The following is a 27,849-nucleotide window of genomic DNA, read 5'->3' as shown; positions in this document are numbered from 1 at the left end:
TCCACTTGCAGCTTCCAACCTCCCCAAGTGCTGAGCGCTCCAAGTAGTCTTTCTAATCCTCTCCCTGCTTTCTCTTAGCTGTCCATTATGTAGATAAACTTAAATTTTCTGCTTACTTTATGTCACTTCTTACAGCCACAATAGGAAAGTCTGATGCCAACGTTGGCTGCTGTCTTCATTACTGGGTTACATTGACTCGCCTTTACCCACTGAGCTTCCACTGGGAGTTATGTGCCTGTTTCTGACTTCTTCACTACATGGTGTCTCTAATCTCCATCCTCTGCAGCTTCTACTGCAGGGCCTCTGCACTGGCTGTTCCCTCTGCCTAGAAAGCTCTTCCACCAGATATCTGAATAGCTTATTCCCTCATGCCTTATGGGCTTTTGCTCAAGTATCATCCAATTTAAATTAAAATCACCCACCACTGCTGCATGCTCCTAATCCTAGCCATTTTTCCTAGGCATTGATTTTTCCTATGGCATTTACCACTATGTGGCATACTATATATTTTACTATTTACTTGTTTCTTGTAAAATGCATTAGGGAAAGGATATTTATTTTGATTTTTAAAATTTTATTAATTTTTTTTTGAGACAGAGTCTCGCTCTGTCACCCAGACTGGAGTGCAGGGGCGTGATCTCACTCACTGCAACCGTCGCCTCCCAGGTTCAAGAGATTCTCATGACTCGGCCTCCCAAGTAGCTGGGATTACAGATGCCCGCGATGATGCCCGGCTAATTTTTGTATTTTTAGTAGAGATGGGAGTTTCACCATCTCTATCCTATGTGTGATACTGTCCTATCGTGTGATTTCATGTGTCATGTACACTAGAGGCCAGATTTGTTAATAGAGGTCGATAGTGCTAAGACTTTCTATTATCGTGTTCCAGTGATGATGAAAAGGAAGAAGTATACCTGTTGTGTGTTCATAAAGGAAATGTTTTTAGTGTTTCACAACTAAAAATCCCTAAATCAATCTGGAGCAGAAAAAAAAATCCATCTCTCCAGTTCAGAAAGATGCAGCATTTTGAGCACTTGTTAATGAAATTTCCAGAAACAGAAGGGATTCTTGCCATTTTTCTGATGTCCTGGAGGGTGTAACTGTTAGGTAACATGGGGTACCTTAAAATGGCCCCGTACCTTAAGACGGGGCCGGTTCCGGGTTCTTCTCTCCTTCTTGACCGGGCACTGTCTGAACCCGCCAAAGGAGGGCCAATCAGAAAGAAGCATCTCCCACCTTCCCTTGGGCCCGCCCCTAGCCCAATCCACGTAGGCCCAAGGGATATAAAACCCAGCACACCAAGAGCCCTCTCTCTCTTCTCTTCCTTCTTGCGTGGTGCCGCTCGATACCTCCAATAAAAATCTCTTGACCGCGACCAGCGTGTCTTTGGTTTGAGCCCGATCGGGTCCGACTCTTTCAGTAACAAATGATGAACTTTACCAATCAGCTTCAAGATGAGGAATTTAAGACATTTGGCATCATCACAAATCACAGGTCATCAGAAAAAGACAGGTTTAGATGACTTGTTACACACAGACATACTCCCAGATGTGCAGGTTAAATTCCAGAAGCTGAATAAGAACTGAAATATTTGTGCAAATGTATATGTCAACTTCCCAGTTCCAAATGCCATTCCAGTTTTTAGAACAATAAAGTTCTTCCCAGTTATAAATTTTGCATAATTTAAATATTTTATATTTTCACGATTGTCCTAATTCTTTGACAGTAGGGGTCATTGTCTTAAGTTGCTGACAAGCGCCTCATAACGGGTATTCAAAATTTCTTTTAGGTAAAATATAAAGTTCACTTTATGCTTATAAACTACTGCGTTGCCCTAGTCCGCCCGCGCAAGCCCTTGGAGCACAACTTGGTCAGCGCAGAATTTGGTTCCTATCAGCTTCCGTAGCGTCCCTAACGACTTCCGCTTCTGGCGGGCCGCAGTGGTGGAGGAACTTCCGGCAGCGGCAGCTCAAGTGGCCAAGGCAAGATGGTGAGTGACTAAGGGTTTCTTTCCGCTGGTCGTCGCGGTGCGATGGGGTCGCAGCGGCCTGAGGCGAGAGAAAGAGGCGGCTGCCCGAGGAACTGGGACTGCCCTCTTCTCCTGCCGGCCTGATCTTCTCGGCGGGTGGAGGCTCCCAGAGACCGCGCTCAGGTCCACCGCGGGCCGGGGCCGACCAGCGGGCCTTGCCCGGGGGTCCTGGGGCCGGGGCTCAGCGCAGAGAGAGGGTCTCCTGCGTGGTCTTGTGGGTCGGCAGAACGGATCGGGTCGCTGGCTTTGCTGCTCCGCCGACCAGGGCTTTGCTGATCGGCGCTGGGAGTTTCGGGGGCGCCTCCTCGAGTCACCGGGACAAATGCTTTTTGAGTCGGGCAGGTGAAGGGTGCTGGAGAAGAGGGTGGGATTCATTCCACCTGAGGAGTTGAGCGCGGAGTCGTGGAAGGCCTTTCGGAGCTGGGGCCATTTGAAGGAGGCCTTAAAGACGCTATTATGACAGGCGGAGCTCAGACTGAAAGGGCCCGTGGTGCAGTAGTAATAATAAAAACAGCTAGCATTTATTCATCAATTCACTAAACAAGTATTTACTGAGCACTTGGTGTTTTGTTGTTAAACTTTTGGCTAGCTTCTGTTCTAGACACTGAGGATACAGGGGGTGAGCAGGATTGATTGAAGTCCCTGCCTTCATAGTGCGTACATTCTAGAGTAGAAGGCAGACAATAATCAGAAATATGTAATATGATGTCAGGGGTGGGGTGGTCATTGTTGTACGGTTATTGTATAGAAAGGGATAGCATGGAGGAATGGCTACTTTTTATAGAGTCAGCGAAGGTCGCTCTGAGGAGGTGAAATTTGAGCGGACCCAAATTGAGGGAGTAACCCCTGCAGATGTCTGAGGGAACTGTGGTCCAGGCAGAAGATACAGCAAGTGCAAAGGACCTGAGATGGGAATGTTTAACCTGTATGATGAACGGCAAGAAGGCCAGATCTCATAGAGGTCTTTTTTTTTTTTTTTTTTTTTTATTTTTGGGGGGGACGGAGTCTTGGTCTGTCGTCCAGGCTGGAGTGCAGTGGCGCGATCTCCGCCTCCCGGGTTCAAGCGATTTTCCTGCCTTAGCCTTCCAAGTAGCTGCGACTATAGGTGCCTGCCACTACGGCTGGCTAATTTTTGTATTTTTGTAGAGACGGCGTTTCACTATGTTGGCCAGGCTGGTCCTGAACTCCTGACCTTGTGATCCGCCCGCCTCAGCCTCCCAAAGTGTTGGGATTACAGGCGTGAGCCACCGCGCCCGGCCTCATAGAGGTCTTATACGGATTTCTGGGTAGTATTCTAAGCATGTACCAAGTACTTTTCCAGCATTTTCTCATTTGTTACAACAATTCCCTCGAGGTAATTACTAATGTCCTCATTTTGATAAGGAAGAAATGGAAACACAGTAAGTGGCTGTGCTGGAACAAAAAAACCATCGGTTTTTTTCTAGAACAGTAGAGAAACACCCAGGTTTTGGCATTCAGCAAACCTCAGTGTGATTCCTGGCTCCATCTCTGACAAGCTTTGTGACAACAGGCAAGTCATTTAAGCTCTCTGGGCCTTGGTCTTCTTATCTGCAAATGAGGGAGTAACCCCTGCAGATGTCTGAGGGAACTGTGGTCCAGGCAGAAGATACAGCAAGTGCAAAGGACCAGTGTCATAGTGTTTGTAAGAATTAAGTGGGATAATGCTTGGAGAATGTTTAGGATACTGCTTGGCATATAGTAGGGGTTCAGTAATTGGTGTACTTGTTATTTAAGACTGAGAAACATGTAAAATGCCCAAGAGGTGAAGAAGTGTTGGTGTATTAATTTAGAAGTGCCTGCGTGGAGCTGATTTGAGGGAGCTGAGTGGGCCCTTCTAATCAGTAAGTTCACTCATCTTCATATTTGAAATGCCACCATTTCTGAGACATTGCTCAGTGTTAAGCATTGTCCTATAACTATAGGGTCTCTTAAAATCAGGAATCCCACTGAGTTTATTAATATACTAAGTTCTTAACACCTTAAGGTGATAGAGCTTTTCAGATTGAGAAGAAAGACCTGCCCCCAAGCCCCCTGGCTTTAGGGGTAGGAATTGGATAAGGTGCTATTGGAAGGAAAGTCTTCTGGATCTTGGTTTGATCTAAGTAAGGGGTAAATGATTGGTAAACGATTTTTGAGTGTGTAAAATGACGTAGCTTTCATAGCCTGATTTTATGGAATATATTCTTGAGAGCTTCAGTCTGGTAGTTTCCTATTAAGAGATGTGAAGCTCCATATTTTCCCTTCAAGAGGGGGGTGATCTTAAGACTCTCAGCCTCTTTAGTTGTATCTACTTCTCAATAGAGTTGTTCTTGATTCTAAGATGCAATCAATTACCAGGTGCACCAGTAATCTATCAAATATCTTTTCAGGGAAAAAGAAATTCTGCCACACTAAATGCACACATTGACTGCAAGTATTACATCTTGGGTTCAGAAATGTTAAAATGAGGGAGAAATGTTACAGACTCACAGGACATGTTATAGATTCACAGGACAGTATGAAGGCATTCTTTTGAAGTGATCATATTCTGGATTTACATCTGTGTCTGATTTTTCTCCCCCAGGGTCAAAGTCAGAGTGGTGGTCATGGTCCTGGAGGTGGCAAGAAGGATGACAAGGTAAATATGCTAGATTTGTCCTGCGATGTGAGCAAACTGTGGAAAATGTCATGGGTCTCAGCTGAAAAGTTCTGTGGGGATTCATGAATTTTAAAAAGTAGAATGATCCAGTAGTTTTTAAACTAGCCTGTCCTACAGATACAATAAATATGCTTTTCATGCTTTAGAAAAGGTTATTGACCTAACCATCAAATAGGTATTTATGAGTTATTTATTTAAGTGTGTAAAAGCAATGACATTATAGAAGTATTAAAGTAAATTGCCTACAATTTTGGTGTCTAATTGCCTGAGGTATGAAGATTGTCTCAGGTTACCTAAACTTTTGGCATATAACTTGATTCTTACCCCTCTATATCTTACTGGAATAATATGGCTAATTGTCACTTATGTGTTTGGTAAAAAGATTACATTTATTTTCCTTTGTTATTATTTGAGACGGAGTCTTGCTCTGTTGCCCAGGCTGGAGTGCAGTGGCATGATCTCGGCTCACTGCAACCTCTGCCTCCTGGGTTCAAGCAATTCTCCTGTCTCAGCCTCCCGAGTAGCTGGGATTACAGGTGCCTGCCACCACACCCAGCTAATTTTTGTATTTTTAGTAGAGATGGGGTTTCACCATGTTGGCCAAGCTGGTCTCAAACTTCTGACCTCAAGTGATCCTCCCGCCTCAGCCTCCCAAAGTGCTGGGATTATAGACGTGAGCCACCATGCCCAGCCTACATTTACTTATTATAATCATATTTACTTATTAAAATTGCAGGAATGTGAAACAAGTCAGGTTTTTAATAACATCCTAAAAGATAAGGAAAATTGTACCACCTGAAAATAGATGATGGTGGTACAGAAATAAATGTGTGTTTTAATATGATTTTCACGGTTTTTTTTTTCCTGCTATTCTAACAACTCAAGGACAAGAAAAAGAAATATGAACCTCCTGTACCAACTAGAGTGGGGAAAAAGAAGAAGAAAACAAAGGGACCAGATGCTGCCAGCAAACTGCCACTGGGTAATGACATGGCTACTCTTTGCCATCTTTCCAGTTCTTAGGATAAACCATCTCTGTGCACGTAGCTTAGAGTCTGAAAGGGGTAACAGGAGGTAGAGGGGCGATTGAAGCTCTAGCTTTGTGATTCAGTTCCACCTCACTCTTGAGTGTGGCATTCCTCTAGGTTGGCATACAAATTATCTTTTGTTTTAAAATACAGTATTATATGATTGTGTCTCACTTTAAGAAATGTCATCGTGGCGGGGCGCAGTGGCTCACGCCTGTAATCCCAGCACTTTGGGAGGCTGAGGTGGGCAGATCACAAGGTCAAGAGATCGAGACCATCCTGGCAAAACACGGTGAAACCCCGTCTCTACTAAAAATACAAAAAATTAGCTGGGCGTGGTGGCATGCGCCTGTAGTCCCAGCTACTCGGGAGGCTGAGGCAGGAGAATGGCATGAACCCGGTAGGCGGAGCTTGCAGTGAGCCGAGATCACACCACTGCAGTCCAGCCTGGGCAACAGAGTGAGACTCCGTCTCAAAAAAAAAAAATAAAAAGTCACCATTTTTCTTTAACTGGCTCCTCTAGTGGATTAAAAGTATAGTTTTAACTCAGGAGGCTGAGGCAGGAGAATCGCTTGAACCCAGGAGGCAGATTGCAGTGAGCCAAGATTGTGTCACTGCACTCTAGCCTGGATGACAGAGCAAGACTCTGTCTCAAAATAAATAAATAAAATAAAAGTATAGTTTTAACTTACAAAACCAGGTTGAACTTTAGTAACTCAGAATCATGTTTATTTCATGAAATGAAATGCCACTGTATTGAAATTCAGATCATGCAATGCCTGAAGTTATAATAAAATTTTTCAGTGGCTTCCTGCGGAACATAGAATAAAATTCATACCAAGTGACCTGACCCAGCCCACCTCTCCGACCTCAGCCCTGCCACTCCCCCTTGCTCATTGGCCACACTGCCTGCCTTATGTTTTTTTGACTTTTGTACATGTCAGGGCCTTTGCCCTTACTCACTCCTCTGCTTAAAATGTTGTTCCGCCAGTTCTTCTCATGGCTACTTGCTTCTCATCCTTTAGGCTTCAGCTCAAATACCTCCCCAAACGCTCATCTAAGTATGCTCCTCCCTGCTTAGAAGAAAAAACTGAGAAGAAATACTTAAACTACTTTAAAAAATATTGTTCAGTTAATTGAAGGAAATCAGTAAAACCAGCCATTGGTCTACCATAATGAATTGGTATGGTATTGGTACAGAAAGAGGCCACCAGAACAGAGTAGCAAGTCCAAAACCAGTCATGTTACATGGATATTTAATATACATTGAAGGTGCCACTTCAGGTCTGTGGGGAATAGGGTGGGTTATTTAATATAAAAGGCATTTCCATGAGAGAAATGCAAATCAAAACCACAATGAGATACCATCTCACACCAGTTAGAATGGCAATTGGCGATCATTAAAAAGTCAGGAAACAACAGGTGCTGGAGAGGATGTGGGGAAATAGGAACACTTTTACACTGTTGGTGGGTCTGTAAACTAGTTCAACCATTGTGGAAGACAGTGTGGCGATTCCTCAAGGATCTAGAACTAGAAATACCATTTGACCCAGCCTTCCCATTACTGGGTATATACCCAAAGGATTATAAATCATGCTGCTATAAAGACACATGCACACGTATGTTTATTGCGGCAAAGACTTGGAACCAACCCAAATGTCCATTAATGATAGGCTGGATTAAGAAAATGTGGCACATATACACCATGGAATACTATGCAGCCATAAAAAGGATGAGTTCATGTCGTTTGTAGGGACATGGATGAAGCTGGAAACCATCATTCTGAACAAACTATCACAAGGACAGAAAACCAAACACCGCATGTTCTCACTCATAGGAGAGAATTGTACAAAGAGAACACTTGGACACAGGGTGGGGAACATCACACACTGGGGCCTGTTGTGGGGTGGCGGGGGGAGGGATAGCATTAGGAGATATACCTAATGTAAATGACGAGTTAATGGGTGCAGCACATCAACATGGCACATGTATACATATGTAACAAACCTACACATTGTGCACATGTACCCTAGAACTTAAAGTATAATAAAAAAATAAAAAAATATATGAAAGGCATTTCAAAAATTTTTGTCCAAAGAAAATGAAATTAGATTCTTGACTCTTGCCAAATGGAATACAGGTATACGTGTGAAAATAAATAAATGAAAGTTCAGAAATATATTTAACCTTAGGGAAGAAGACAGTTTTTGAAGTAACTGAGAAAACCCAGAAACCGTAAAAGAAAAGGTTGACATATTTGTCTGTAAAAATGATACAATTCCCAGCACTTTGCAAGGCCGAGGTGGGCGGATCACGAGGTCAGGAGATCGGGACCATCCTGGCTAGCACGTTGAAACCCCGTGTCTACTAACAATCCAAAAAGTTAGCTGGGCATGGTGGCATGGCCTATAGTTCCAACCACTGAGGAGGCTGAGGCAGGAGAATCACTTGAACCCAGGAGGCAGAGGTTGCAATGAGCCAAGATCGTGCCACTACACTCCAGCCTGGGCGACAGAGCAAGACTCCATCTCAAAAAAAAAAAAAAAAGACACAATTCCTATGTGGCTTGAGACTTCAAAGCCAAAAGAAACAATAATATATGGAAAAAATATTTGCCATATATGTGATAAACAGGGTTAATAACCCTGATATTTCAAAATTCTGCAAATAGATGAGTATGTATACAGCCAGCATACAACAGTGTCGACTGCCTGAGCAACATATGTAACTTTTTATTAGTACCTATGGGAACAAATAAACCAGACCCAGGTATCTGATGGGTCAGTAGCTTTTTTCCTCTTTAAGTATACAGACTATTCAGCCGGGGTATGTCATTTGGGGCTAGCTATTTGGTCATAAACCCCATCCTCATTTTGAAAGGCTTGATTATATAACAGCCACACTCCCCTTTCCATTTTGGCACCGGTTTACTTAGAGTTACCAACCTGAATTTTTCTGAAGCTGTCTCCAACAAAAATGAGCTTATTTTAAAATCTTAATATTTTTTCCTTACTTGCAAACTTCAGGGTCCACGTATAATGAAACTTTATATTTTAATTTCAGTGACACCTCACACTCAGTGCCGGTTAAAATTACTGAAGTTAGAGAGAATTAAAGACTATCTTCTCATGGAGGAAGAATTCATTAGAAATCAGGAACAAATGAAACCATTAGAAGAAAAGCAAGAGGTAAGGTGAAAAGTTACTATCATTTTCTTTTTTACAAATTGAATTCTATAAAATTGTCAACAAATAAATGAAATTCAAGTAGCTGAACCTGTCCAGGCTTTCATGAAGTATTATTAGCTGCCTTTTACAAGCATCAGCTGCTTTGCAAATCTAGCGAACTACAGGATCATCTACTTTTAGGTCTAGTCTGCTTTTTTCCTTCACATTTTCATATATAGGAGGAAAGATCAAAAGTGGATGATCTGAGGGGGACCCCAATGTCAGTAGGAACCTTGGAAGAGATCATTGATGACAATCATGCCATCGTGTCTACATCTGTGGGCTCAGAACACTACGTCAGCATTCTTTCATTTGTAGACAAGGATCTGCTGGAACCTGGCTGCTCGGTCCTGCTCAACCACAAGGTGAGGTGATAGTCTTTTTCAAAAGCCCACAGAAGTGCTTTCTTTTCTCGCTTAGATCCATCTTCCTGTCCCATGGAAGTAGATCACCAAAGCACTCCTCAGGCAGGAGAAGGATGCTATGATTGGCATTGCTTTGCTGTAAACAGATCCAGCGAACCTCACATTCCTGTGTTAAACCTTGATGTTTCCTGTTAGGTGCATGCCGTGATCGGGGTGCTGATGGATGACACGGATCCCCTGGTCACAGTGATGAAGGTGGAAAAGGCCCCCCAGGAGACCTATGCGGATATTGGGGGGTTGGACAACCAAATTCAGGAAATTAAGGTATGATTGGTAACCATCTCTGGGTTTTTTTGAGTTTTGGTTTCTGCTGTCCCATTTAAGATACTTTGGAGTTGTTTTATATGTTTGCTTGTTTATTAATCAAACCAGTAGCTGAGTCAGAGCTTGCCAGTTGTGGTATTTTTGTATTTGTTAATTCTGAGTTAGGTGATATAACAGTCAGTTGTGTGATAGTTCCTGCAGCAGCTGCAGCTTCCTTCTTTTTAGTGTAATGTTGAATGCATTGTCTGTGTGAATACGTAATGTTTCTGATTATGTTGACTTCAGTTGTGTTTATCTGGAAGCCTCCAGTGCTTTGTGGAGACAGCATGTGTACTTGCACACATTTAGACAGCGATGGGGTTGGAGCATAATCCCAGTGCCTTCAGCGGCCCTGGGGGCTGCAAGGCATATGGTCATTGAGGATGGCCGTCGGCTCTCTGCATGTTCTTTCATAGGGAAGTCATTCCGAGTCATCACAGATCTCTGCTAGGGACCTCTGAGGCAGCTGAGAAATAGCTGTAATGTCCCTAGATGGGAACAGCCATCAGGAAGTCTTTCCTAGTCCTATCTGCAGTTTAATTGAAAAGGGTGAACTTGAGTTTTATTAAGTCTCTTTTGCTCAAGAAGAGCTCCAGGCTGACTTCTACTAGAAAGTAAAAGGGGAATTGGGTGCGGTTAGGGAGATGCAACGAATGCGGGGAACTCAAGTAGGACAGGTGTCATCTTCAGTATGTCTTTGCTGCTAATAGAAGTCAAGCACATCGTCTCTAAGAAGAGTAATTGAGATTTTTACTTATTTTTGTTGAAAGCAAGATATTCTCATGTTGCCAATTAGTAAATATGCTAATAATTTCAGTAAAGCCTTTCATTTATACTGTTTTTCATAGGAATCTGTGGAGCTTCCTCTCACCCATCCTGAATATTATGAAGAGATGGGTATAAAGCCTCCTAAGGGGGTCATTCTCTATGGTCCACCTGGCACAGGTATGCTTTGGTTTTGACACTTTCCAGGCACCCAGCTGGCCTCTTGAGCAGCAGCATCGGCTAGTTATAATTACTGAACTAGTAAGTGAGGACACCACAATTCCTTAGTTTAAAACAGGGCTGCTCAACCTTATCTGCACGTTGGAATCACCTTGGGAGCTTTAAAAATACTGATGCAAAAAAAAGAAAAAAAAAAAGCCTGAGCAACTTGGCGAAACCCTGTCTCTATAAAAAATTAGCCAGGCATGGCTGGGCGCAGTGGCTCATGCCTGTAATCCCAGCACTTTGGGAGGCAGAGGCGGGTGGATCATGAGGTCAGGAGTTTGAGACCAGCCTGGCCAATGTGGTGAAAACCTGTCTCTACTAAAAATACAAAAATTAGCCAGGTGTGGTGATGTGCGCCTGTAGTCCCAGCTACTCGGGAGGCTGAGGCAGGAAAATGGCATGAACCCAGGAGGTGGTACTTGCAGTGAGTGGAGATCACGCCACTGCACTCCAGCCTGGGCGACAGAGCGAGACTCCATCTCAAAAAAGAAGATTAGCCGGGTGTGGTAGTGCATGCCTGTAGTCCCAGCTACCCAAGAGGCTGAGGTAGGAGGGTCACTTGAGTCCTGGAGGTCGAGGCTACAGTGAGCCATGATCACACCACTGAATTCCAGCCTGGGCAACAGAGTGAGACCCTGTCTGAAGAAAAAAAAAAAAAAAACTGATGCCTGGTCCCATCCTCAAAGATTTTGATCTATTCGTCTGGAGTATGGCCAAGCCTGGGAGCCGTAGTGGAGAAGTGCTACTTCAAAAGCCCTATTCTGAGCATGGTGGCTCACACCTATAATCCTAGCACTGTGAGAGGTCAAGGCGGATGGATGACTTGAGGCCAGGAGTTCAAGACCAGCTTGGCCAACATGCTGAAACCCCGTCTCTACTAAAAATACAAAAACTAGCCAGGTGTGGTGGCACACATCTGTAGTCCCAGCTACCCGGGAGGCTGAGGCAGGAAAACTGCTTGAACCTGAGAGTCTGAGGTTGCAGTGAGCCGAGATCGTGCCACTGCACTCCAGCATGGGTGACAGAGCGAGACTGTCTCCAAAACAAACAAACAAACAAAAAACCCTATTCTGCAGTATCAGATTCATTTGGTAGAGCTCAGGACTTAGAAGTTCATTGCTGTGCAGATTCCAAAGGGAGCACAGTCATTTGAGAAAATTGACAGTGTTCCTAAGAGGATCTGTGCTGAGGGGTACCCACAATGGACAGACTGGGAGACACCTGTACCCAGAGGCCGAGAGCTAGAAGAGATCCCTCTTCTACAGCCCCTCATCTACAGCTTAGGAAATTATGTTTCAGAATGGCCGGTGACTAGCCCAAGGCCCCTCTGGGAGTTGAGCTAGTAAGAGGGCTGGAGCTGGAACACAGGCCTCCTGACCCACAGCTGCAGGTCCCCTGTGGGGCTCTAGTACTAAAGCGGCTGCAGTACAGGGCTGGAAGGCAGGACTGGACGAGCAAGTCTGTCAGAGGAGCGGGCAACTTGGTGAGTGAGCCCTCTGAACACAGAAGCAGCCCAGTGGCGCTAGACTTGGCTGCTTCTGCACTATAAGATGCTATCCACTAGAAAGGTCCTGTTTGTTTTCTGTTCACCTTCCCTCATTGATGCTTTCAGGGAGCAGTCCAGTCTTTGCATCTGCTACTCTGCCTGTCTAGAAGGAACATCATTGCCACATGTTGCAAAGCTGAGCTTTGTGTCAGCCATCCCATTTCTGGAAAGTCTTCCCTGTCACACACTAGCTAGCCACCTCCACACTCCTCCCTTGCTGGCCTGAGGCTGCCAGTTCTGCCCCTAACTGCCTCTGTATCCTGATCACCTACCCAGCCCTTGTCAAGATCCTCACTGACCACCAAAGGATCCCAGGTCTTCCAATTCAAAAATTCTCAAGTTGGGCACTCTTTGCTAACTCGTTTTTTTCTTCTTTTTTTTTTTTTTTTTTTTTTTGAGGCAGAGTTTTACTCTTGTTGCCCAGGCTGGAGTGCAATGGTGCGATCTTGGCTCACTGCAACCTCCGCCTCCCGGGTTCAAGCGATTCTCCTGCCTTAGCCTCTCGGGTTCAAGCAATTCTCCTGCCTCAGCCTCCTGAGTAGCTAGGATTATAGGCATGTGCCAGCTAATACTGTAATTTTTTTAGTAGAGACAGGGTTTCTCCATGTTGGTCAGGCTGGTCTTGAACTTCCGACATCAGGTGATCCTCCTGCCTCAGCCTCCCAAAGTGCTGGGATTACAGCAGTGAGCCACCGCGCCCGGCCAGCTGACTCTTGTTTTTAACCTGAAAGAGAAATATCAGCAGGTGGAGCAGTATTGGAAATGATGTTTGAGCTCTTCCTGAGATCAGTGGGAGGAACTGCCTCTCCCTTGGAAGGGCATGCCACAGCAGCTCTCATTGTGGGCTTCATCGAGAGCTGGTCCTGTCTCAGCTGTCTGAGCTGGCAGCAAGCCCACCCAGTAGCTACTCTTCTGGAGCAGGAGGCACTGCATGCCTGGAGCTCAGGAACACCGTGTATCTCCTTAGGGCCAAAGCTAGAATTCCCAGAGCTTTTTTTCCAGCACTGATAGTTTTCTAGGAGTTTAGTTTGGCTCTCCAGCCCTGGGTTGGATGGGTCAGGTTAATGTATGCAATTTTGAAGGGGCCCAAGAAAGACTCAACCAGAGAAAAAAAATGAGATTTATTTCATTGCTGGTACGAAGCAATTCTTCGTACAGGTAATTATAGTTCGCAGCTCTTCAGGGGAAACTGGGTCAGGGTTGGAAAATAACCAAGTAAAAAGTATTTTCTGACGTTATCATAAATTCAGGAAAATAGCTAAGGATAATCCAAACATGTTAGTAGATTTTTCTAAATGTCCTCTTATCTACTTAGGAGAATGAAATGTCGTGACACTTGAATTGGTGGCATGCCTTAGCATGAGGGCACACCTGTTTTTGGTGTCCATTTAAGGTGGTAATGATACGAGTTTTTAAGTTAAAAACGGCACTTCAGGTGTCTTTTTTTTTTTATCTTTTTTCATCTAAAATAGGTAAAACCTTGTTAGCCAAAGCAGTAGCAAACCAAACCTCAGCCACTTTCTTGAGAGTGGTTGGCTCTGAACTTATTCAGAAGTACCTAGGTGATGGGCCCAAACTCGTACGGGAATTATTTCGAGTTGCTGAAGAACATGCACCGTCCATCGTGTTTATTGATGAAATTGATGCCATTGGGACAAAAAGGTAGACTTTCTCATACTTATTTTGCCTTGTTTAGAGGGAACACCGCATAGCTCTTCTCTTGAAAATGAACGATCTCAGGGGGCTCTCCCTGTGGCCACAGTTCTTGCCATGCGTGGCCTTCCATGCATGCTTTAGGCTCTGCTCTCCCAGGAGCCAGCTAACAACTGCCCAGGAACTGTGAATGTCTAGAGAGGTTGGCCACTTGTGAATAACCATGTCTTGAGCACCCGCCCTGAGCCAGGACCATCTGGACTCTAGGGACACAGTTGTGAGCACAACAGTCTCTGCCCTGGAGGAGCTCACAGGTTGTAGGGATCAGATACCAAACATGGAAACAGAATAAATGATACAATTTCAGGCACAGAAACTGCCATGAAAAAATATGATCTGTAACTTGGCTGATGGGGAGCGTCTTAGTCCATTTGTGCTGCTAAACAAAATACCTTAGGACTGGTATTTGTATAAAGAATAGAAATGTATTTCCCACAGTTCCGGAGGCTGAGAAGCCCAAGATCAAGGCACTGGCATTGACGTCTAGTGAGGGCTGCTCTCTGCTTCCGAGATGGCACCTATTCTGTAGAGGGGACAAATGCTAAGGGGACAAATGGAAGAGCAAAAAGGGCCTACGCTAGTTCCCTGCAGCATTTTTATAAGGAATACATGCTGTATAAGGCCTTTTTCTCTTTTTATAAGGAACTCATGCTGTATAAGGCTCTGCCTCATGCCTTTAGCCCTTTCCAAAAGGCCTCATCTCTTAACCACCCAGTAGGGATTAAGTTTCAACACATAAATTTGGGGAAATACATTCAGACCATGGCAAGGGGTGCTGAATGTGTTTTTTTCTGAGCATAATTGAGGGAGTGCCATGTGAGTTGAAACAGGAATGTTTGTAAGGTGTTTTGTCACAATGAGGTCTTTGCTGTAATTCCCCTTGAGCAGGCGATCAGTTGGGTCTTCATTCCTTCCTTTTTTTTCCAAAGATATGACTCCAATTCTGGTGGTGAGAGAGAAATTCAGCGAACAATGTTGGAACTGCTGAACCAGTTGGATGGATTTGATTCTAGGGGAGATGTGAAAGTTATCATGGCCACAAACCGAATAGAAACTTTGGATCCAGCACTTATCAGACCAGGTTAAATTTGCTTTTGTTTCATCATGGAGATTAATGTGTTTATGTATTTGTGTTTAAGTGTGCTTTGGGAGGCCTATAAAATAATACATAAAAAAGCAAATACTGCAGTGAAACTTAGGATAATTTAAAAAAAAATAGGTCCCCTTGAGATGAGAGTTAAAACAGAGCATGATATGGTCTGTGCACCTTGGCCCTTTGAATTCCAGTCTTATGTCTTGATCTTTTCTTTTCCATAATATTCCCTTTTTAGCCTCAAGAACTTGCTGCTTTTTCTGGAAGAAATAATTCATGTGATGGTAGGATTTGTCCTTTTTACATTCAGGTAGCATCAGAAGAAACAGTGATTTGTTTGCTGTCTTTTGTAATGTTTTTAACACAATAGGTCTGTCCAGTTTCACTCAGGAATTGCTCCTTTCATTTATTTCTGAAGGTACCAAAGCAGAGAGTTTCTTTTAAATGAAGAGAATTCAAATGTAGAAATTTACAAACTTACAAAGATGTATGTTTACTTTTTAAAATTTGGACATCCTTCCCACAGAATACTGTCTGACTGAAACTTCATATTTAAGGAGATGGGCTGAGGCCTCTGAGCCATGGCCAAGCCTGGGTTTGGATGGTAGTGTGACTTAAAATCTTTTCGTACCTGCAGGCCGCATTGACAGGAAGATTGAGTTCCCCCTGCCTGATGAAAAGACGAAGAAGCGCATCTTTCAGATTCACACAAGCAGGATGACACTGGCTGATGATGTAACCCTGGACGACTTGATCATGGCTAAAGATGACCTCTCTGGTGCTGACATCAAGGTGAGAGCCTAGCCGTGTCAGCTTATTTCTGGGAATGTGGCTGTCAATCAGGAAAGAGTCTATATGTGCTCTTGGGATGGTGGTTGGCCTGGACAGGTGGGTGTCTATATTTTAATCATCATAGTGGTTTACGATTATATCCAAATGGTATATGTGCTTGTTATTTGAAGTCATTTTTAATGCATCATTTTATGCAGTGAATGACCCTAAATCACCTGGAGCCACAAGGCTGAGTCTCTGGTACTAAGCTGCCTTAGGCCCAGGTGACTTTCTCAAGGTGTGTCAAATGTAGCTGCTTAGTCCCAGGTCGGGGAAGGGTATGTCCTGGGAGAACTCTCCCCAGAGCCGCAGAGTGGGGACCAAGCACCCACTGCATTCATGTCCCAATTTGTGTTCTGGAAGGTTGTACCAGATTATACTTCTTGGTTTTATGACAAATGTACATGAGTTCAGACATTTCCTCCCGGCTGACCAGAATTTACAGCAAGGCCTGGCAGCGTTGAATATGGGTTCAACCTGCTTCCCCTGGAAAGAGCTGGGTTTTCGTCAGGCATAAGTGCCGTGGTTAGGTAGGGACAGCAAAAGCAGTGCCTTTCTAGGCCAGCACCTGCCCTGAGCCCACGGATCATTGGCAGTTAGTCCTAGAGAACTAGATGTCTCTGTTGGCGAGTAAAATCTATCTTCTTTTTTAAAAATTGGAAGATCTTAAAACTTTATTTTTAAGATAAAAACTGACAATTTTCAAGCCTTCAAAAAAGTTGCAGCAATAGCACAGTGATTTGCCAAGAGTTAACATTTTACCCATTTGCTTTTTCTCTTTCTGTACACAAAACTTTTTCACCCGAACCATTTGAAGTAAATGACCTGATGGCCATCACCAAACAAACTTCTGTGCCAGGATTGTGTTTTTTGCCACAGTAATTACTGGCCAAAAGAAAAAGAAAACAATAACCCACGTAATATGTTTGTTTGCTGTCCTTCTCTATCTATTTCCTTCATTTCTCTTTCCTTTCTAAACAGATCAGGCCTAAAACAGTAACAGCAACCTATGTAACATGGGTTATTGTTTTCTTTTACTTTGGGCAAGTAATTACTGAGAAATTAAATATATTGAAATAAATGCTATACTCTGTAGTATTATTCCATAGTATAGATACTGCCACTTACAGTATCTAACCAGAATACATGTTCTTTTATGACTACAGGTAAATGAAATAGACATATACTGTCAATTGCCTCTAAGTTTCAGGGCATAATTTTGTTTATTTCCTAGGAATATTATTCTCTTTAACGAAAGTGGTGGTGTAAGAATTTATTGATCTGCCAAGCCACATAGCTTGTTAGAACCTGAGCCAAAACTAGAACCCACAGCCCTGACCCTTGGGCCAGTCTTCTTAGTTACAGTAACTCCCAGTTTAAGCCATTTCGCATCCTTTCAGAAAATAGGATGCTTAAAACATTTTTTTAAAAAATCAAATCTTTCCCAAATAAACAGTTTGTGTTTAGTCTAGGTGTCTCATGCTTTACTTCAGAATAGACTTTTTTTTTTGAGATAGTTTTGCTCTTGTTGCCCAGGCTAGAGTGCAGTGGGGTGATCTCGGCTCACTGCAACCTCCACTTCCCGGGTTCAAGCAATTCTCCTGCCTCAGCCTCCTGAGTAGCTAGGATTACAGGTGCCTGCCACCGTCCCTGGCTAATTTTTTGTATTTTTAGTAGAGATGGGGTTTCACCATGTTGGCCAGGCTGGTTTTGAACTCCTGACCTCAGGCGATCCACCTGCCTCGGCCTCCCAGAGTGCTGGGATTACAGGTGTGAGCCACCGCACCTGGCCTCAGACTAGGTTTTTTGGAATTCCTTGTTAGAATAAAAATGAGTATTTCACTTCCTGAACACACTGTTGTTTCTTACAGGCAATCTGTACAGAAGCTGGTCTGATGGCCTTAAGAGAACGTAGAATGAAAGTAACAAATGAAGACTTCAAAAAATCTAAAGAAAATGTTCTTTATAAGAAACAGGAAGGCACCCCTGAGGGGCTGTATCTCTAATGAACCATGGCTGCCATCAGGAAAATGGTTGGGAGATTTCTCAATCCCTGAAAGGGATGAGGTTGGGGGAGTTGCCCAGAGGAATCCCTGTTCTCATTGATTTTTATTAGCAAAACATCCTGTGTCTTTTGGAGTACGATGTGTAAGTGCCCATTGGGTGGCCTGTCTGTTGGTCACTGTGCAGCAGTCTGCTTCCCAATAAAGCGTGCTCTTTCACAAACACTTCCTGTTTCTGCAGTCTTCACACACACCTACCGCTCAGCAGCAGCCTGTGGGTGGACCCAGCTGCAGGGAAGCCTTTGGACAGGAACTCAGGCTGCGGTCACAAGGAGTGTGGACCTCACTATGCGTTCCCCGCATCATACCCCCAGAGCTGGCGTTCAACAGTAATTACAGTGGGAAATGGTTACTACCACAGAGCCAGGGATATTCGTTGTTTAAATAATAAAGGCTGAGTTAATGTGGCTGTTGCTTCCAAAGGAAGTACAGCTTTCCTTTTTGGAAGTTTTGTGGACCATGCATGTTCTCAGCACTCTGAGGGCAGAAAATAACTACTGGTGTTCCCAAGAGACTGAGGATTCCTAGAGATATCTCAAAAGCCCTTGTTCTTGGGCTCAGAAACCTCATCCCTTTCAAGGTGTTCAGAAACATGTCGGAACTTACCCTTCCCTTTCTCCATCTATTTCTGTCGTTTCTCTTTCTCAACAAATCAGGCCTAAAGCTACTAAGTGGGGCAGATCACGGTAAGCGTTCCCTTGACAGGTGGCCTGGCATGGGTTGTAGGTGCCCACATTGAATGAGGAGTGTGTATTAGTTTTCTGTTAATACCATAACAAGTTACCACAGGCTTTGTTTAAAAACAGCACAATTTGGCCAGGCATGGTGGCTCACGCTTGTAATCCCAGCACTTTGGGAAGCTGAGGCAGGCGGATCACAAGGTCAGGAGTTCGAGGCTAGCCTGGCCAACATGGTGAAACCCCGTCTTTACTAAAAATACAAAAATTAGCCGTGCGTGGTGGCGGGTGCCTGTAGTCCCAGCTAGTCAGGAGGCTGAGGCAGGAGAATCGCTTGAACCCAGGAGGCGGAGGTTGCAGTGAGCCAAGATTGCGTCACTGCACTCCAGCCTGGGCGACACAACAAGACTCTGTCTCAAAAAAGAATAAAAAATAAATAAAAACCACAATTTTATCTCAGTTCTGTAGGTCAGAAGTCCAACACGGGTGTCTCCAGGCTAAAGTCTTGCTGTTGGCAGGACCGTTCTCTGGCGTCTCTAAGGGAGATTCTGCTTCCTTGCTGAGGGTTGTTGGCAGAATTTAGTTTCCTGGAGTTGTGGGGCCGGCCAAGGTCAGCATTTCCTTGCTGGCTGCCAGCTGAGGCCTTTGCCAGTCTGTGAAGGCCACCCTCCCTCCTGACTCGTGGCCCTTCATCTTCCACCAGCAGCAGCAGGCCCAGTCCTTCTCTCCCACTGATGCTTCTTTCTGCCTGCCTTTTCTACTCTTATGGACCCTTGTGATTGATTACATTGGACCTGTGCAGATAATCCAGGATAATTTCCCTGTTTTAAAGTTTACAATCTTAATTTTTATCTGCAAAGTTCCTTTTGCCATGTAACAGTCACATGTTCCAGGGCTTAGGGTGTGGCCATCTTTAGGGGCGCCACTCTGCCTACCACCGAGGACATCCACACGTGGGGGTGGCCCAGTGCAGGGTGAGGACAGGGTGCTTGTGGGGAGGGCGGGTGTCAGCCCAGGCAGGGTGTGGAGCTGTCCATGTGGAGGAACACCACAGCACGGGGACTCAGCATGGGCAGGGTGAGGGCTGGCATCCGTGTGGGGTGTACGTGCAGGGCTGGGGTGGTCTGATACGGGGAGTCAGTGTGGGCAGCCTGATGTGCAGTATGAGAGCCCAAGTGGGTGAGGAAGGCATCTGCAGGGACGGAGTGGTGGCAGGGGAAGGAGGTGGCAGGGGAGGGAGGTGGCAGGGGAGGGAGGTGGCAGGGGAGGGAGGCTGCTTATGTATGGAGGCAGTCAGGTAGGTAAACAGGACGGTGGGAGCCAGGTTTCTCTGAGGAGTTAGACACAGAAAGAAGAAAACGAGAACGACGTCTGTCCACTGGGAGCGCCTGGGAACAGTGACACCCCAACTGCAGTGAGCACCCCTAGACCCAGACCTTTGCTGGTAAGTATTATTCTCCACTAACACTAAAAGGAGTGAGGAATGATTTCAGGGCTAGGCAGGGAAAGGACAAGATGAACCCAAAATCTGTTTTGCCAGAAAGCAAGGGAGTGCTCAAGGAATGATAGGGACACGTCCAAAGGACACCAAAGCCTATGTGTAGGGGCTTCCACTGGCCAAACCTGGGACAATCTGAGCATCCTAACAGTTAACTGTTAATGGAATACAGTACAGCCCTTTAAATAGGGAACTGCACACACACACCAATACATACGAATTGATCTGAAAGTTTGCTGAGGAAGGGGTACTTACAGATTTTGAGAGTCTCCCACAAAACACTGTTCAGTTAGAAAGGGAAAGTCACACTGGAGAGGCCCAGCAGACACTGTCTTCACCATGTGGTCAAAATGCACATCAGTAACGGGCACTTTGAAAGTACGTGCCACCCAAGAGTGTCAGTGCTGTCACACTCCTGCCAAAGATGCTTAGCCTGAATCCAGTGATGAGGAAACACCAGGCAAACACAAACTGAGGAACATTCTACAAATTCAGAACACTTCAAAAGTATCCACGTCTTGGAAGTCAAAAAGCTTCCAATCAGAAGGAGACCAAAGAGATGACAACCAAGTGCAGCTCCTGCTCCTGAACTGGATCCTTTTCCTAGAGGACATGACCAGGCCTGAGGACCCGCTGGGAGTACTGTGTCCATGCTGACTTCCTGTTCAGTGTCTGTATCGTGGACGGGTAGCAGACTATCAGCAACTGACTCACATGGTTCAGGAAACAAAATTCTTTGTAACGTACTTGCATCTTTTCCGTAAGTTTGAGATTAAAAAAAACAAAAAACCCTAGCACATCAGTATTGCCTTTTCCTCATTGGTAATAGCTGAGCCTTTTCCTCTAGAGGGACAGTCTCCCTCATGTCAATTCTACAAAAGCAGCTAAAGCAAATGCCAGGGCCTAGAGTGTCAGGGTAGCGGGCTGAACTGCACCCCACCCCAGCTGCTTCTCCAGTTTGCTTATTGACCAAAATGCTGAAATTACCGTTTCGGCAGCTGGTCACTGAGGCCTGCGGTGCCAAGTGCAGGGATGCAGGGATGAAGTGCTTGTGAAATAACAGAATTCCCACAGTAATTTCTTCCCTGGCTTCCTGCACTGGTGAGCCAGACAGGGAGAGCCCCGTCTGCCTGCGGAAAACCCACTGGCTCTTTGGAGCCCTTCCTCAGTAGAACCATTCAAGGTGAACTCTGCCATCACTCCCTCTGCAGCAAGCCCATCTTCACTTTTCCAATGCAAAATAATATGCGTGCCTTACAAGTAGTAGCTGCCTCCTCCAACTGGGGACACAGCACAGAGGTACCTCCCGGCCTCCCGCAGGCCCAGCAATCCTGTGCCAGAGGCATTGCCACTGCTTCATTCCAGGAAAGAACACTGTCCCAAACCTGAGGTGGGCCGACCCCTGTGGTCTGACGTGATCAGTGACTCCTTTGGGGAAATGACGAGCGTTACTGATGAAACGCATGAGCCACTGTTTGACTTGAGCTCAGAACCCCCTTCTCAGCCCTCTGAGCTGACAGTTAGTCTTGGGAGGCACGTAGTCGTCTTTCAGAACTTCATGTCAGCAATCTCAAACAGGCTTTTTTTTTTTATTTTGGAGACGGAGTCTCGCTGTGTCGCCCAGGCTGGAGTGCAGTGGCATGATCTTGGCTCATTGCAAGCTCTGCCTCCCAGGTTCACACCATTCTCCTGCCTTAGCCTTCCGAGCAGCTGGGACTACAGGCGCCCGCCACCACGCCTGGCTAATTTTTTGTATTTTTAGTAGAGACGGGGGTTTCACCGTGTTAGCCAGGATGGTCTCGATCTCCTGACCTCGTGATCCATGCGCCTCAGCCTCCGAAAGTGCTGGGATTATAGACGTGAGCCACCGCGCCCGGCCTCAAACAGGCTTTTAAATAACAGTGATGCTCTCGACATCTTGTTTTCTGTAAAATGCCCTTAAAGAATCTTTGATTTGTTTTAAGCCTCTTCCCATGCAGCAAGTAATGTGCTCGCAATCTGTTCGAGCAGCCGCTTTATCCTCTCGGGGGCTCACTGCCCACTGCTAAGAGCCATTCCTGGCTCTCAAGGGACAGGTTGCCACTGGGGTTTGAGGGGACCAGCTGATCAGAGGCCATGCCCTTCTAAGTCCTGAACCAGATGAGAAGAAACATGAGTCAGATGGGGACTGAGGCGCCAGCTGCCGTCATGGGGAGCATGGTTTGGTCCTGGACTTCCTTACTCCCTGCCCCCAATCAGGTCTGTGATGTATCTGGCTGATGTCCGCCCCGCGCAGAGGCCAAGGGTGGAGAAGGTCCCTCATTGTGGGCAGCCAGGAACTCATGACAGTTCAAGCCAGTCAGCTCTTGGGGAGGGGGAGCAAGTCCACCTTGGAGTCGAGCTCTCAACTTCCTCAAGTTGAGGGTTGTTTCTGTGAAAAGGCATCAAGGGGAGCAGGTGACGACCTGTCTGTCGCTAAGGAACACCCAGTGGGCTTCTGCCTACAGCCACCTGTAGCTCAGGGACTGGGGACGAGCAGGAGAGGGCAGTAGCGGGGCTGGGCTGGCCAGTTTCCCACCGTGCCCTGGGAGGTGCTCTCGTGCGCTGCCCTGCCTGCTGCTGCCCGCCGTGTCCATCAGTTACCAGCCAAAATTATACACTGGCTTTTCTAGACGTGGTGCCGAGGAGATACAAGTATACAGCAATTCTAAAGAGAGGAAAACAAAACGAAAAAAGCCAGAGAGAAGCTAGCCAGTCTAGAGCTCAGAGAAGATAAATAAGAAAAGCATTCCTCCCAGCCATATGTTAATAGTGAAAATGACTCGGCACTAAAAATCTATTCGGAGGCAGAACAAGTCAGAAAAATGGATGTTGACATTTCATTCTGTTCACAGCCCTCAAACGCAACACCAGAACCGGGCCCGCCGTGGCTTCATAGTGTAAGCAGTGTTGCTGCACAAGCGTGCCGGGCCCCTCATGCAGGCAGGGCTGGGGCTGGCGGTCCAGCGTGCTCGGCTCCTAGACGGCTTGGGAGCAGGCTTCCCGCAGAGGCTGCCACTGCCCCAGGCAGCCTTCCACACTCAAGTGGCCTGGGACCTGCTGGAGAGCGAGTTCTGACTCCATAGGGTCAGGCCTGAGTTTTTCAGCAGCTCCAGGGCACGCTGCCCCTCCAGCTCCAGGCGGAGGCATCGCCGCAGGGGTAAGCTCAGGGAACTTTCCACACACTGCGTGCAGGCCAGAACACCAAGCGTTAACTGCGGGTCTGAACACAAGAGCAAAATCTCCTGCTCACCAGCCTGGGGAAGACATCCTAGTGCTGAAAAACCAGACCTTTATCTCAGAGAGGGCCTGTCAGGACTACCACGACACCAGCGGAGGGGACACATTCACCATGCGGGGGCCGGTGCTGGCTGCGTACAGGCAGAGAATGAGCAAGGACGCTGCCACACCTCAATCATCATCGGTTTAATGACCACTTGGCATGACTCTCTGGCTATGTACATATATATACATATTCACATATATAATATGTAAATAGCTTTTGTGTCATTTACCCACCCAAAAAGTGTGGAAGATGTGAGAGGCTGGCAGCCCACGTTATTACTATCGAGAAAGAACATTTCAAAAGCCGAGTTCTCCTAACACACCCGTTCTCCGCTCGCGCCTCCTAGCTCCGCAGGGTGGGCAACTTAGCCTCGCAGGCACAGCCCATTTCCCCGCTGCTCTCTAATCCTCCAGCAGCAGCTCCAGCTCCTCCAGCGGCAGGCGCACCCGGAGCTCCTTCTCAGTCATCAGGTCCAGGATCTCCTGCATCTCATGGGGGAAGTACTCCACAGCATCCAGGTACAACACCTAGGGGCAGGCAGGAAGGCCACCCCACTCAGCCGCCACTTCCTGTCAGCCTGGAGGAGCTCAGGGAGCAAGGGCCAGGTTCCTGGTGACCCTGCCCTCCTGTCGCCCACCACGGCCCCTGCTCCCCTTGGCTCACACTTTAACTCAGGCAGCACTGGGCATGTTCGGGAAGGACACTGAACTCGCAAAAGTGAGCAAACGCCAAGCGAGGCCTTCTCTTTTAAAAGGGGTCCAGGAATTGCTGGCCATCGCCCTCGGTTTCACTTCTGAGTGTCACCTGACCTGGGCTCTCACAGCCGGGCTGGGACATGATCCCAACTCTTTCAGCATCTGGGCTGGACTCTGACCAAATGCTGGGAAACCAGCTACCCACAGCAACACTTCCATGAAGCACCAGCCCCAGGCAGGGCCAGGCTCTGACTCCACAGGGGACAGTTTCACCAGGAAAAGGCTCTGGATGTACCTTGGGACAGGGTATGGCATCCATGAGCCGAGCACCCCCAGTGCCGCGGGGCAGGCCAGGAAGACACTAGCTGGACGGAGACCTGGCGGGAAGTCTTCGGGAAGCTGAAGACACCATGGCCTTTAACACTTACCTTTGCCCAAGGACAATTCTGAAGTGCTTTGTAGAATATACCTTTGCTTCTTTCTTTATTTCCCAAGGAAACCTGAGGTGAGGGGCAGAAAATACAAACATGATCAGTTGACACATAGAGGCTAAGGCTACACAAATGCCCCTGGATGACGGGCACAAGCCCTCAGCTGCAGTGAGCCCACCTGTGCAGAGGGCCTGGCACCATCACGGTGGCCGTGGGACAGGGGCAGGTGCCAGGGAGCACTCTCAGAAGCCACTGCTGTGTTGGGGTTGTTTCCTCCCATTCAAATGGCCCCAGAGTGTCAACCCTGACCACTACTGACTTTTTAAAGTCTCGGATCTCCTCCTTTGCCGTAGGCTGTCATGTCTGGGTGTTAGTAACAGTGCTTGAAACCAAGGAGTGTCGGTGAGATGAGGCTGAAGACATTATACGAATAGAGAAAATCTTCTACAATACTTATCTTAGAAAACATAGAGAAGACACTTGCTTTAATACTTGCCATTTTCTGAAAACTATCTTTTAGAGAAACGAGATGGCCAGGACTGTGATCACTGACCTTACGAAAGGTGCAAGTTCCATCAGCAATCTCAGTATCTGTGTGGATATTCAGCACGTGTTCTCTCCAGATATAAAACCCTCGGTCTTGACTCAGCCACACAGCCTCCTTCCCAGCCCAGTGTGGAAGGAGACCCAGCCTGGGACCTCCGCTGACAACAGCCCCTCTCAAGCCCTCCAAGGAATCACAGCCGACACGGGCAGCTCCACAGGTAGCTGGCTGTGCAGCCAGGAGTGGGCACAGGCAGGGCTTGTGGAGTCTCCGTTTCCACCCACCCTGTCCTTCAGGCTCCCCTCCCTCAGAAGGTTCTAGGGGACACCGGCCCTGCCCAACCAAGCGGCCAGGGCACAGCATCCAGCCCAGTGAGGGCTGCTGACCGGCTTCCCAGAAACGTGAACAGTGGCATCCGGGGACTCCAATCTCCAATTTACATCTCAGGAACTCCATCTACCAAGGATGGCCTCACTCCCTTTTCAATTTGTTTTTTGTTTGTTTGTTTTTGTTTTTTCACTGTCTATGTTGCCCAGGCTGGCCTTGAACTTCTGGGCTCAAGCAGTCCTCCCACCTCAGTCTCCCAAGTAGCCGGGACTCCATGGCTGGTCCTTCTCAACTGTTAACTCCCACAGTCACAGGGACGGAACTGTGATAACCTTGCTTCAGGCAAGGCCCAGTCTTTCCCCAGCCTCTGCGAGTGCCACGCACAGGGCCAGCTGTGAGGCTCGGAGGACTCCTGTGTGTCCTCCCTGGTGGGAGCCTCCAGTTCTGAGGCTGAGCCTCTGAATTTATAACCAAAGAGCCATTGAGTGCTGTCTTTCCTTCCCATGCTAACATACTTCAGTGTCCTTTCCTAAGATACTTACGAAATGTAAGCTTTTTTTGTCCTTTTTGAAAGAAAAAAGAAAAACTTTAAGACCGTGCTTTCTCAACCATGCACAGCTAAACCCGGAACCCAACAAATCCAGGTACACAGCTGGCTAGCCTCCATCAGCGCTGGAGACACCCTCACTGTACGGAGGTATGGAAGGGCTCGATGCCAAGTGAAATCTTGGTGGTGACCATGTGTGGCTTCCGTCCATGATTTCATATTCTGAGATGTGGCCTGTGTGTACCTTTGACCTCTGACTGACGCAGAGTCTCGAGGGAGAGAAGAGTTCATGGGCACTATTTGGCTCTCCTGGTCCTCCTTTCTCACCTCCTGAATTGACAACTGAGACCCCTCATGAAAGTCCTAAGTCAGGACTGAAACATAACAGAGGGGGCAACTCTTCTTTGCTGGAGTTCCCACGGTACTGTGTCTGCACCCTACGGGATTGTGTCCGGGTAAATGTCTCCTCAGGTGGACTGGGAGCATCTCAGGGAACCAACAGGGTCTTTGCTGGGAACCTAAGAAAACAGCTAATGGAGGAGCAGAACTGCCGTGATGGGTGCCCGAGTGTGTGTGTGATCGGCCAAGGGCAGTCTCCCAGAGGGAAGCAGGAATGGAGACTTCACACAGAGGCCGCTTCCCTCACACGAAGCCCCAGGAACCGGATCTCATACAAACCATCTGAAGAACTTGGCCAACAAGACGCTGGCCAGGCACGGTGGCTCACGCCTATAATCCCAGCACTTTGGGAGGCTAAAGCAGGCAGACTGCTTGAGCTCAGTAGTTCGAGACCAGCCTGGGCAACATGGCAAAATGCTGTCTCTACAAAAATACAAAAATTAGCCCAGCACAGTGGTGCGCACCTGTGATCCCAGCTAAGGTGTAGGGATTGCTTGAGCTCAGGAGGCTGAGGCTGCAGTGAGCCGAGACTGTGCCAGCGCATTCCAGCCTGCATGACAGAGCAAGAACCTGTCTCAAAAAAACAAAAAATGCTTATGACTCAGACCTGAGCTGGGCCATGATAATTCTCCCCTGCACGACCACAGGGGAGGCGAGTGACAGTGGCGAGCAGCTGCCCATTGGCCGCATCACTAACGTCCCAAGCATTTGAGTCCTCCGTGTAGAGAAGCTATTTGGTGCTTCGTAATCACTTGTTTTGGCATTTGTCTACCTTCTTAGCAGATGTGTGCCACCTCCCCACGGAGGAAGCAACATCTCTAAAAAACGAGGAAGCTGAAGGTCTTAAGGCTTTTGCAAATTTTGATTCTCTTTTTTTAATCTCCTTATAAACAAATCTGAGCAACTGTTAGCTTATACAATTTTTTTAGTAATTTAACAAAATATAACCAACCTTGTCCAAACAAAAAAAGATGCATTTCTATAATGCTCCCTCCGTGTGCTCCTGAGAGAAGACTGACACTCTGCTGAGAGGTTTATTTTATCTCTGATAGAACTCAGGGGGATTCTTTTCCCTCCCACCAGCTCTTGTAAATGATGGCCTTTCAATATATACCAACTCCTGCCAGCTGTCAACAGGATGGAAGAAATTATACCAGAGGGTAAAAGAAAATCTAATGATTCACAATTCAGAAATGCCACTGCGCCCTTTCTATTTAAGACGTCTTTCATCAATCCCATGAAATCAGCTAAGTGGCTTATATACTCACAGTTCCTTCTTTATTGTGTAGTAGATGACCAAATTAAAGGATTTTAAGTGTCTTGAAAAAACTGCAATTTTAGCTAAAACAACAAAACAATAAACAAGCCAGGCGCAGTGGCTCACGCCCATAATCTGAACACTTTGGGAGGCTGAGGTGAATGGACTGCTTGAGCCCAGGAGTTCGAGGCTAGCCTGGACAACATGTGAGACCCCATCTTTACAAAAAATAAAAAAAACCAGCCGGGCATGGTCGTGCATG

General features: G+C 46.6%; 2 protein-coding genes across 7 annotated transcripts in view; one reads left to right on the top strand and one right to left on the bottom strand.

Moving 5' to 3' along the window:
• Positions 1–1,919: 1,919 nt before the first annotated feature.
• PSMC1 (proteasome 26S subunit, ATPase 1) lies at positions 1,920–18,072 on the top strand. The gene is made up of 11 exons (XM_055288452.2): positions 1,920–1,990; positions 4,614–4,667; positions 5,574–5,670; positions 8,780–8,904; positions 9,123–9,308; positions 9,504–9,632; positions 10,520–10,616; positions 13,680–13,869; positions 14,850–15,001; positions 15,651–15,805; positions 17,716–18,072. The coding sequence occupies exons 1-11, from the start codon at positions 1,988–1,990 to the stop codon at positions 17,848–17,850; spliced, it is 1,323 nt and encodes a 440-aa protein (XP_055144427.1). The 5' UTR covers positions 1,920–1,987; the 3' UTR covers positions 17,851–18,072.
• Positions 13,314–27,849, bottom strand: part of NRDE2 (NRDE-2, necessary for RNA interference, domain containing) — a 63,941-nt gene continuing 49,405 nt past the window's right edge. For 2 of the 6 annotated variants that reach the window (XM_055288441.2, XM_063644000.1), the window contains 2 exons: positions 24,510–24,581; positions 23,512–23,913 (listed from right to left, as the gene is read on the bottom strand). In XM_055288441.2, coding sequence (XP_055144416.1) covers positions 23,788–23,913; positions 24,510–24,581 — 198 coding nt within the window. In that variant the 3' untranslated portion in view covers positions 23,512–23,787. Of the gene's footprint in view, positions 22,769–23,511; positions 24,582–27,849 lie in introns of those variants that run through there. The other 4 variants (XM_063643999.1, XM_055288440.2, XR_008659361.2 and 1 more) reach the window with 3 other exon arrangements.

This window comes from Symphalangus syndactylus, chromosome 8 (genome assembly GCF_028878055.3).
Source record: "Symphalangus syndactylus isolate Jambi chromosome 8, NHGRI_mSymSyn1-v2.1_pri, whole genome shotgun sequence".
NCBI lineage: Eukaryota > Metazoa > Chordata > Mammalia > Primates > Hylobatidae > Symphalangus > Symphalangus syndactylus.
The sequence above is the reverse complement of the archived record's forward strand: the minus strand, read 5'-3'. Positions and strand labels throughout refer to the sequence as shown.

What these genes read in the sequence shown, in the direction of transcription:
- PSMC1 (XM_055288452.2), top strand. An exon ending in GTGGCAAGAAGGATGACAAG is followed by an intron (nt 4,668 to 5,573) that starts GTAAATATGCTA and finishes TAACAACTCAAG; the next exon opens with GACAAGAAAAAGAAATATGA. An exon ending in GATGCCATTGGGACAAAAAG is followed by an intron (nt 13,870 to 14,849) that starts GTAGACTTTCTC and finishes TTTTTTCCAAAG; the next exon opens with ATATGACTCCAATTCTGGTG.